This window comes from Perna viridis, chromosome 14, assembly GCF_037379345.1.
Source record: "Perna viridis isolate PV_CMFRI_1.1 ecotype Kerala chromosome 14, ASM3737934v1, whole genome shotgun sequence".
In the NCBI taxonomy this organism is placed as follows: Eukaryota; Metazoa; Mollusca; class Bivalvia; order Mytilida; family Mytilidae; genus Perna; species Perna viridis.
This window is the reverse complement of record NC_142458.1, coordinates 21,867,078-21,879,267: the sequence shown is the minus strand read 5'-3', so window position 1 is coordinate 21,879,267 and position 12,190 is coordinate 21,867,078. Positions and strand designations below refer to the sequence as shown.

At 32.9% G+C, this 12,190-nt stretch overlaps 1 protein-coding gene across 1 annotated transcript in view; it reads right to left on the bottom strand.

Annotated features, from left to right (window-relative positions):
• Nucleotides 1-10,779, bottom strand: part of LOC148598639 (oxysterol-binding protein-related protein 1-like) — a 75,064-nt gene extending 64,285 nt beyond the window's left edge. Inside the window, exons 1-7 of the mRNA XM_088562135.1 lie at nucleotides 10,703-10,779; nucleotides 9,641-9,850; nucleotides 6,445-6,530; nucleotides 5,922-5,996; nucleotides 3,720-3,831; nucleotides 2,352-2,437; nucleotides 141-285 (exon numbers count right to left, since the gene is read on the bottom strand). Coding sequence (XP_088418261.1) covers nucleotides 141-285; nucleotides 2,352-2,437; nucleotides 3,720-3,831; nucleotides 5,922-5,996; nucleotides 6,445-6,530; nucleotides 9,641-9,815 — 679 coding nt within the window. The 5' untranslated portion in view covers nucleotides 9,816-9,850; nucleotides 10,703-10,779. The remainder of the gene's footprint in view (nucleotides 1-140; nucleotides 286-2,351; nucleotides 2,438-3,719; nucleotides 3,832-5,921; nucleotides 5,997-6,444; nucleotides 6,531-9,640; nucleotides 9,851-10,702) is intronic.
• Between the last annotated feature and the right edge of the window lie 1,411 nt (nucleotides 10,780-12,190).

Genomic DNA, 12,190 nt, shown 5'->3' with positions numbered 1-12,190 from the left:
ATGGTGTATGGTGTGAATGGGCAGTTTATACCATGCAAAGGTTGTACACACAATAACTTTGAGATGAAAGTAGTACATTATTTTTCATCAAAATGCCCTAATGTATAGTTATCAACCAAATGCCAACTATACCAACACACCTTTAGCATTCTTTGCTTGCACATTAGCACCAATTTGTAACAGTAAGACAGCAACTTCCTTCTGATTGGCTTGTGCAGCGATGTGTAATGCTGTATTACCAAATGCATCTGTCTGGTTAATGTCTGGTGGCTTCTTACTTCTCATCTATAAAGTATTACATAAAATTCAAATTTTTATTTTTTATTCACTTCATTACTGTAACATGTTTTCAGGGATCAACATGTGAAACATATGAACAACATGTGTTTAGGACTGAAGAAAATATACATGTGTATAAATATCACATGTTGAAATATATTTTTTATGTACATTTAGAAAGAACAACAATTATACCCAGACAAATGTATTTCAAATGATTTTCATCAAATGAGCAAATAAAAGTGGTATGTTCAGAAAATATCAAAATCATGACCCTGAAAAAATTAAGTGTCCAACAGTATATTTTACTAGTTGAGTACATGTCTTCATTAAAATCAAAGTTTTACTACAGTTCATGCATGTGTTGCCCAAACATTGAAGATGAAAATAAAAAAAAGCCAGAAAATTTAGCCAATATGTGGTGAAATAGCTTATTTTATGACACAATTTTGTATAGAAAATATATAGCACATTTGTCAACATTTTTGATATTTTTACTCAAAAATAGCCTTCTGTATCGTTACAGACAGTATTTTCTGTATAATAGGATTAAAATATAATTTCAGCTAAAAAAATTGCAAATAGGAAATTTCAGAGAGTAAGTTGAATTTTTGACAAATTGATAAAACCTAGAACTAGTGTTAAGTAATCTACCCCTTTGTGATATATCTCACATGGTCATGTGTATAAAACCTTCACACAAATTTCATGAGAAATCTTCACATGAATTTTGTATAAATATGAAAATAGGAAATGAGGTATAATTGCCAATGAGACAGTCATTAACCAAAGGCTAAGCAACAAACAATTAAACTTCTACAGGTCACCACATGGTCTTCAATGATGGACAAAACCCATACCATAAAGCAAGCTGTAAAAGGTCCCAAAATAAATGAAGTGAAACTATTCATAAAAGACAAAAATCGACCTAATCCATACAAAAAATGTAAAATGAATAACTAAGAACATAAAAAACAACGACAACCACTGGACTACAGACTTCTAGCTTGGAACAAACATTAAGTACCCTCTCTCTTATCTAGAACAGTTTGGAAAATAGAACAATAAAATGAACTGTAAAAATCTATTGAATTCAGATTTCATATGACACCTGGAAAAAGGCTACACTGTACCAGTCATCAAGCAAAAGCAATATACCAAACACCTAAGCATTCCCTATAGTAGTAGCTGAGAAGTCTGTTAGAGAAAGTGTAACAGACGTACAGATGGACACATATATCCATGCTTTATTGAGTTTTATAATATATTGTCTTAAGTAGTACTCCACCTAAGGATCATGCAAAATGTGATTCATGGGTAAAAAGCCTACATATTGTTATTTTTGATATTTTGTTTGAAATGTCAAAGTAAACAGAAAGTAACATGTAGTTTTTCATATAACCCATGTTCTTAGGAGATAAAAATTCTACAGAATGCACTGTAGATTTCAAAATTAAGGGAGATAACTCTATAAATTGTACTCAAATACAATAGAATCTACTGGATTTTCAGAGTGGATTATCTTCTAAGAGCAGGCAGATTTGAATGATTAATTACACATTTCATAATATAGACCCATAAAACAACTTAATAACAAAAATAAAAATATGTAGCCTTTTTTTGGGGTGTATCACATTTTTCAGATTTTGCATGATTCTTACAAAGACAGCTACTTAAATAGTGGGTACTTTAAAATTTAATCTTGTCATTTAATTTTTAAATACATATAAAAAATGTATTAAACTGATAAAATTACAACCACTGAATCCTACTTTATATCATAGTATTTTCTAAGAGTGGATGAACCCTATATTTAATTACTGACCTGTCACTATTATATTTCTTCTGCTTTTGAGTTTTTTGCAGACAAATCATACAAATCATCAATTTAACTTTCGCCAATTTTGGACCCTTTATTTCCAGATGGTTAGGGATATAACCTCAATAATTGATCTCAACCCCATTTTATGTTATGGCACCTAGTTCACTTCACAAAAATAACCAAAATAACAAAGGGACCATAATCGTTCGGGTTCTATATTGAATGTTTTATAGAAAGGTTTTACAATTACCATTTCCTGTATATTATCTATCTTTCCCTCTCTCACTGAAGTCATAAATTCTTCATGTTTCTTTCTTGTTTCATAACTCTCTGCAGCTGAAAAAAGAAAATAAATAGAACATAAAAAGAATAAGTAGCATTAGAGTAATTTCAGTACCATAATATGGACAGAGCTATCAATGGCTAAAAAGTATTCCGACGGAATGAAAAAATTTGTCACTACAGAAGTAGTAGATTACTCAAGTGTGGAGGTGCTGTTTTGTATTTTAATATGTTGATGGATACAATATTATATTTATTTATTCATCTGATAATGATTTGGAAATTGGCTGCGTAGAAATGTATTAAACTTTTCCAGAAGAATGTCTTACACATTCTCCTTACCGAATGTGACTTTGCCCCAAACAACATGGTGGTACACCATAAACAAAGATTTAACTGGCAGTCCACAACAGGTAAATACAAATTGAAAACAAGATTTACACACTTTTCATGGTTGTTTTCAAATCTCTTGAGAGGTTTACTTTCTTCAGAATCACTGAAGATTTAGAATATCAATTTGCCGTCACAAAATTTAAAATTTCCTGGAAAATAACAATGAGTTATTCAGTAACCGTATTTTCGGACTGCAAGTCAATGTGGAGTATAAGTCAAATTGCCCAATTTTGACCAAAATTGACAAAAAAAATCCATAGATAAGTCGAAGGTCAGACGTGTATTTTTAATGTAAGTGTCAGCAGAGATCTGAGTTGAGTGGTTTGTTTTTCATAGCATATTATTCCAGCGATGTTACTTTGTGCAGTATTTCTGAATTAAATTACACTTTAACTGATTAAAATTTGAGCCACATGTGAATGTGTAATGACATACTGTAAATGGGTATAAATTTGCTTATTAAAGGACCGATAGCTTCAGAAGACTGGATAATGTCTTACCAGTAAAAGAGAGTTTAGTTAACGTACCTTCTCAGTTTGTTTTTGTATTTTAACATATTTTATTAACATCTTCGTATTCATTCATAAAAGATAGCCGCACTGATCAATAATCTTTGAGTTCGATAGCCAGTTTGACTGTTTGAGTAATGGCTTTCATTGATTGCAGTTTATCCAAAATTTTGAATGAAAGCAATCAAAAATGAACCAGACAAATCTAGTGAAATGCATTGCAAAATGAACATTTTTTCTTGAAAAATCCTTATATAAGTCAAAGTGAATAATAAGTCTAGACTAATCAATTGGTTATCATGGAAGACCAAAACATAATACTTGTGCTAAAACGCTTTTAGATGGATCAAACTCTGTGCCCTGACATTCTTTGTCACATATGATCATATTTTGTATATCCACTTTTTCCCATGTATTATCCTATTTCTGCATACCTTCTATAAGTTCTCTGATGTCCTTAGTTCTGGCCACATCCACAGGTAAATCACCCTCTGAGTTAAACATACTAATGTCTGCATTGTATTGTAGTAAAACCGTAACCGTCTCCTGTTGTAGAATGTCAATATAATAACTATAAGTCTAGTTTTTTAATGGGCTGATATCCATATGAGTAAATGTTAACAAAACCCGTTCATTGACTCAAAACTATTAACAATTTATCATTTTTTATTTGAAGTCAAGAAATTTCCCCCTCCCAATACACAATGCTCTTACTACATTCTATTCACTATATGAACAGTGCTTAAAATGTAAGCACCATTTTAGGCTTTGCCAATGTGAGAGGGAGTTATCTGTACTTGTTATTTGTAACTTTTCAATCCATGGGAATATTCAAAGCATTTGAGTTAAAAGTTCAAACGATCATTTCTAACTCTATTTAATTTCCCAGCTATCTCACTACTTGTAAAACGATAATAGGTATAGTGTGTAGGTCAAAGAGACAACAACCACACTGGGATGAAAATGTCACCTTAAGGCCACCCATTGATACTCAATGAGCGACTCTCATACCACAGCACGGGCTGCAACTGGCCCCAAAACATGTATACAACGTCTCAGAATGTGACGACTCTATTCGCTACACTGCTCCATCGGATCAAATTGATACAGGGAAGATGTGTAAACGTATAGAAAGGTCTGAAAAATTCCCAACGATGTTAGAACTGTCAAATTTGCGATGTAAATTTTTGGTCGTTCCCTCCGTGGGACTCGAACTCGTACCGCTGTGACATCTATGGCAACACCACCTGCACAGAGTCCAGTGCCCTAGACCACTCGGCCAGCTAGGCTATATAAAAATATAGCTTTCGCTGGCCGCGTCATTCCTCCTCGTAGGATTAATCTAGGGCTGTAACTTAGTATACTATGTATGGTAGTACGGGACAGTTCATTTAGATGTTATTATGTAGGATAGAGGATCAAATTAATGATGCATGTCACAACAAATCAATATTATACGACGTCTCAGAATGTAATGACTCTATTCGCTACACTACTCCATCGGATCAAATTGATACAGGGAAGATATGTAAACGTATAGAAAGGTCTGAAAAATTCCCAACGATGTTAGAACTGTCAAATTTGCGATGTAAATTTTTGGTCGTTCCCTCCGCGGGACTCGAACTCGGCCAGCTAGGCTATATAAAATATAGCTTTCGCTGGCCGGGTCATTCCTCCTCGTAGCATTAATCTAGGGGCGTAACTTAGTACACGATGTATGGTACTACTTAGAGGAATGACCGGGCCAGCGAAAGCTATATTTTATACAGCCGAGCTGGCCGAGTGGTCTAGGGTGCTGGACTTAATGCAGGCGGTGTTGCCATAGATGTCACAGCGGTACAAGTTCGAGTCCCACGGAGGGAACGACCAAAATATGAAGCAAATTTGACAGTTCTAACATCGTTGGGAATTTTTCAGACCTTTCTATAAGTTTACATTATCATATATATATATATAGGAGGTCCCTGACCACTTCATCTCTAATTTCTTTTGGTCCATAGAGTAGATAAAGGAAACAGAGTACATCAATCATTTTCAACCCTTGTTTATTGTGAGTCTGACTCAGGGCTGTTCCATTCAAAGATATGAGGTACACGAGGAAGGCATTTTATCAACAGGGGAGCCACCCATAGAAGTTTTATTGATGTTTTGTATTTAACTTTATATTTTGTCAAGAAACCAGAACAAGAACCCATATACAAAGAATGAAAATGCCTTTCCTCCGTCCTTCATATGTTTTACACCCCTCAGATAGTTTATGCAGAACTGTACATTTTGCTTTTCCATTGTTCTTACTGATATTTCTTTTGTCAGGCTGCTGCTGTGATACTAAAAATATTGGCAATATCCAATGACAACATTACAGTGGTTGTCAATAAATACAATAATGTCAATTTTGCAAGTCTTGACAGAACAGAATATGTTGCCCTATCAAGCCCCACTGTCATAATAAATGAATCAAAGTACAATTCACTACCCTATTTACCTTCTTTAGTTATTATGCATCGGCAAAAAACAGAATTAAATCAGTTTTGAACTCCTCAACAGAACATAACTCTTGTCCAATTAGGCTTATTGTGATATTTTCTGTCTTGACGAAGCTGTTCTTAGTCTGTATGTATCATTTAGTTACTTACATGTCTGCCAGTATAAGCTGCCCTGTGAAGAGGAGTATCACCTAAACCATTCACAATATTCACATCTGCATCATGCTAAAAAAATAAAACAAGAATAAAAATACATTGTACATGCAATGCTAATGTCAAGCAGCCAAATATTCCTGAGGAATCATAAACAAATAGGTTTAATAATTAATTTCAGTGGTGCAAAATATCAACCCCCATTATTTATTTAAACTTTATATCAAGCTCGCAAAGGCTCAGTTGTTATGATGCTGAAATTAAATAAAATGAGTTAATATTTTGCAATATTCAACTTGCACTCGTTATGGGACGTATCAAAATTAGTACGCCAACTTATTCAGAAGTTTTATATGAATAGTTAGAAACAGATTTGGGGAACCAGCATTTTTGGATTAATGAAACAGTACAAATTATTTTCTTAGACCACTATTCATAAAAAGTTTCTCAAAATTAAAATAGTTTTTTTTTAAATCAAAGCAACTAATCAAATCAACTAAAATTTTATTTTTATATTTACCTCTAAAAGTAACCTAGCCACGGTTGTGTGGCCAAAGTATGCTGCCAAATGTAATGGACTCCATCCTCTGTTGGCTTTTTGGTTCCCTAAAGAATACAATCAAACCAGTCTATTGGTTTTATTACTCTTTTTACTTGCATTGGTGTTAAAATTTTTAAAAATCTATTTGGTGTAATGTTTTAAGTGTTATAGCGAGTGCCGCAAAGCGGTGTGAGCTCTACGGTTATTACGTGTACTTTCTAAATTTCCTTTAAAGTTCCCCAATATACTAAGGAAAAAAAGTCATGTCCCGGAAGTAACAAAATGTGACTGTCCTTACAGAGAAAATTCATCATTTCCTTCAATCAAACAAATAAAAAAATAGGTTAAGATTACGTTTCAGTAAAAATAAATTCATCTGATCTGATAGTTTTCAAATCTTTTTCTAATTTGTTTTACTTATTTAAAGAAGTCAATGTTATGTTTCTGAAAACTTCGGGAAACATGTGGATGTACGTATATGTATCTCTGCTGTTACAATGTTACTGTTGTAAAGAACCTAACCCACCTTGGAAAAAAATATAACTCTGATTATATTATCAAAATCGAAGCATTGCTTTTCTAAGATAGGTAAGGCAATCATTTTCTTGTTTGGAATATTTGCAGCTGTCATCTGAATTTTGTTTACATCACATGATATGTGTAAATATTCCCACCATACGTGGAGAACTGTAATATTTCCGGTATATGTACATGTATAGATTGACCTGACATGCCATAACTGAAATGGATGTTGCTAGAGATGCCCTTAAGGGATAAAAAAATATGTAAAGTATTGCGAGGTGCTGTAAAGTTATTGACCATTTTGAGAGCAAGAGGAAAGGGGGGTATGGGGTTGGAATTTTGGGGGTGGGGGAAATTGTTCAAGTTACTCATTTATTGAAAAAAAACTCCCCCATTAATTGAAAAGACAGACTTTCAAATAGAAATACTGATTTTGCTTGCTGCTTAAATACAAATGAAAATATTGCACTTGCAAAACAAACATTTTCAACCAGGTCGCCCCCTCTTTGTAATGTCCTTTATTATTTTTTACGAGTCTCGCACAGACAGTACATGTATGGTAAAGCTTACAGTGCTCGCTGATAGGCAATGCCCACCCCATATTAGTATATAATATAATTTTTTTATCTTGCTTCATGTGGTTTGTTTTATTCGTAGTCCCATAAGCCTTCATCGGCTGGCATATTTTACAGTAACTACATTGTATGTTCTTTTATTGATGTGTAATATGAAATGTAAATGATGGTGACACTTTAATTAAATTTCATTTGTTGTTGTTGTTGTTGGAGGTGGTGTGAAATTTATAAAAAAAGAGGACATTTTCCTCTCAAAATTTTCTCAGTTTGGGAGATTTGCCAAGTTTTTGTATTCACTGTTTTGACAAGAACTGAAATGATTTATTACAATTTTAAGGCTCACTTTGATTATTTTTTTCTCAACTTCATGCAAGTAACTTTCATTATTTAGTATAAATTGTCAAAACAGTAATGCTGCAAGTTCAGATATATTTTTGTGTGTACTCAGTGAGGGATGTCGAGTTTTAGGGAAGGGGGAGCCTCTTTAAAAAATTTCTTGACAGTGTCACCAGTGAGGATCACGAAATGAGTGTTTTTCATGATTTAACACACAATTTGTCCAGACCAAAATTAGATACATTATATTCTGGGTAAGTTGAACATTTTCTAAGAAATCTATTTAATGCGAGTTTTTTCTCAAAATTAACTTCTTTCTGAATGGAAGAAGTTATGGAAATAAAGAAGCCATTCTGATCTACTAAGTCAAATATGTTTGTTTTTACTTCCTCGTTTAAAAATAAACACATTATGAATTGTTTTCAAATTGACAGCTTATTACTGACTTAAATTAATGTAAATTCTATCTAGTTTTATTTATCATAAACATACAACACTTTTAGAATTCATAATAAAATATGAGGTATCTATAAAGCTAACACAGTAACTCTACAGTAATTAACTTGCCATTAAATAGACAATTAAGTTAACAAATAACTTTTAAAAATAGGCAAAAAATATTCTGAGGTACTGGTCAATTCTTTTTCATAAATTCTAGAACAATAACTCATGAAAATCATTTAACCCTTTCAGAACAAAATGTTCTCACTTCAAACCCTAACAAAATACAGAATTTGAATATACATGAAAGACAAATATTAAATCAATGATCACTATGTCCCCACAAAGAAAGGGGTCCTATAAATAATATGACTAAAGTATATGAAAACATACATGTATAGATAGATAGAATTTTATCTTAAAGTGCAGCCTGATACATTGTTTTGTGTATATGACTAAAGTATATGAAAACATACATGTATAGATAGAGAGAATTTTATCTTAAAGTGCAGCCTGATACATTGTTTTGTGTATGTATATCATACATGACGTGATGATATGTAGCATTGATTACATAATCATTCCTTATACACACATCAACCAGTGATTAGAGGCTTATGAAACACTATAAATAATAAATATCTCAAACTTAATAAAATAAATAGATAAATATTCATTGATAATATTACGTAAATATAAGGTTTGTAAAAGCTGATCATTCATATAGGAAGATTTAAGTTTCAAATTAATACTGAAATAAAATAGAAAAATAGAATGTATATTGCAATTCATCTTATGAACAAAGGCACATACTTTAGATGAACCTGTCTTTTTTAACATTTTGTATTAACTCACAGTGCAATGTCTACGACTATAATGAAGAATATTACAACTGTATATTATTTCAGTAGCAGTCTTCATAAATATCAGACAGAAGGTGATTGAACGCTTGTCAAAAACCAACAAAATAGATCAACAGTTACAGACCATAAAACAAGAAGTAGTTTGCCATTTGATTGCTGCTGCACTCATATAAATTGAACATTAAATTGACAGTTTGCAAGATTTACATTTTTCGATTTTATTAGATTTAAGTGGCAAATGTCTGTTACTGTATGCTTTTCTCAAAATACAGACCTGTAAGCAGAAAGGACTATAGTTATTTTAAATTATGGTTGTACATTTAAAAAAGTATCATTTGTTATCATGAATCATCTCTGCCAATGGCAGCAACTAATTTAGATATGGACTAGTACTTATTAAGAGTACTGTACAAATGTATTACAATACCATCTTTATACCTTTACAATTTATGTCTAAGGTAATTTGTTTTCGGTCTCTTTTGTCCAACAGGTCTGAGATTCCTTTGACATCCCCATTTCTAGCATACAAAAGGAGATGTTCTTCTGGAGTCAGCATATCTTCCCCATCCTGTTCTGGTCCTAAATCTTGTTCCCCATAAGTGCTTCCAGCCATGGTCAGGTTAGTTCAGACAGCGACTTGGCAAACTTCTTCAAATTAATATATAAAAATACACATGGAAACCTCTGAAATTCCTTTTTGACTTTCACATACGTATGGTGCAACTTCCCAGCAGGCCAGTTCAGTTCAGCAAAACTTGCCTGCTTGACCAGTAATATAAATTTTCTAATATAGACAGTGTAGACAATAGTTTTAAAACCATATGTAAATTTGTTGTATTTATAACTAAAAAAAGGCTGATTAAAGAATTTGAAATAATTTTACTAGCAAGTTAAAGTTCTACAATCTCCAGGAATGACAAATTCAAAAATACGCATGTTGGTAAATAATTAACGAGGGAAAAATTAAAATTGATGTCTGAAACAGTGATTGAAGAGAAAAAAAAACACCAAAATTGAAAAAAATGGTTTTGATAACCTTAGATTTCTTCCAATTAAGTCTTTTTTTTTTAATTACGAAACATATATACATCAACATTTATATTTAGATTGATATATTGATCCTAGACTGTACAGACTGTTAAAATGACATACAAATATACATGTACATGTCCAATATTTTGCTGATGAACATACACTTTTCAATCCTGCATTTCAAAGCCTTTAAAAGTAGATTAAAAAAACTTCTGTCCTTTCCGTAATTATCTTCTTTTTAAATTTCAAAATGACAACCTATTGTCAGTGTTGACTGACATATACTATATAGTATAACATGATGTGAAACGCCCCTTAGTACTTTTCTTGTTCAACTTTGATTTGTCTTTGAAGTTAATCTGTTGAGAAAATATGAAAAGATTTATAAGGAAATGTTAATTATCTTGTTAAGCATGAGTGTCAATAAATAAGGTCAATAGGGAAACATACGTTGTTTATGATACATACCCATTTCCACTTTTGAAAACAAGTACCGGATGTAACTAGGTAAACTAAGGGAGGTAAAAATGTTCAACTATTTTGCGGGAAATAACTAACATAATTTATTTCTAAAGGATTTATATATCTATGTATATATTTCCTTGTTCTCATATAAATATATTTCGTAGATATTAGTTCTCTTAATTTTACATATTTTTTTCAATTCAATGAGCTCCCTTGTTTGATTTCAATTTCCGCTGATCCTAGTGCCGGTGTCGCATAATACAAGTTCCGGCCCGTTAGCGGTTCCGATACGAACCTGTATTCTATAGGTAGAACGGTACTATTTATTTCCCATAGGCGGCCATAGTGAAACATTTGAAAAATTCACACCTTTAAAACAATGACGGAGCTATAAATGGACTTTTTCCAGTAATATCCGTTCATTTCCCTAACTAATATTGCGATTCAAGTCATAGAAAAACCGTCTCGATTCTTTGGTATTTTAACTTAAGAGTAATCAAGGGAATCAAGGTTATAGCGGTAATCAACAGAATGCAATCCAGAGACAAAGACCCGACATGGAAAACAGACATACACAAAAAAAAGAACATAAAGTAACTAAAATCAAACATACAAAGTAACAGAAGCAAATGAGCAACTCGGACTCCACTAAAAACTGGGAGCATGGACCAGGTGCACCGGTAGGGTAAGCGTCCTCAGCTTTTCTAGAAACACCCACCGAGTTGCTCATAAAAAGTCAAGTCCGAGGTAGACAAACGAGGAATGGAAAACTATGACCCGTTGAATAAATCAGTTTTCATGGTGCAGATGGATACACCATGACGATCCACGATTTCATGATGACGACCATAAAACTTCTGTAGTGATTACTTCAATCTTGTAGCAACATAACCCTGTTCTAGAAGCCTATCTGTTAGAGTTCTAGCGCGATACAAAAAGTCTGCGTAGTTTCGAAAAGCTCTGGCATAACGTATGAGTTGTGATATGAACACTCCATACGCAGGTGCTAAAGGGATGTTGCCACAGATGAAAGGAACGTTGACAAGTTTGAATGAAACGTCATCACGTTTGTCGTAAAGTTTGGTCAATAGTTTTGCTTTACCATCGATTTTTTAGTTTAGATCAAGATATGAGGCTTCACAGGGTCTGTAGTATCCTGTATCTCAAGTTCTTTGGGGTAGATGCGATGTATCAAATCCCCGAAATTAGGATTGTTTAAAGATAATACGTCATCTATATAGCGGAAACTGAGATTGAAGGATTTAGCCAAACGATATTCTTTCTTTCTGATCAAATCAGCTATAAAGCCATCCTCATAAGAGTGAAGGAATAGGCCAGCAAGTAAAGGAGCACAATTTGTTCCCATTGGAATGCCGACCGTTTGTTGAAAAACACGTCCACCACACTGGACAAGTATGTTTGTTTGTTGGGGTTTAACGTCCGAGCAGCAATATTTCAGCTATATTCAGACAATGAACATGAAATGAATGA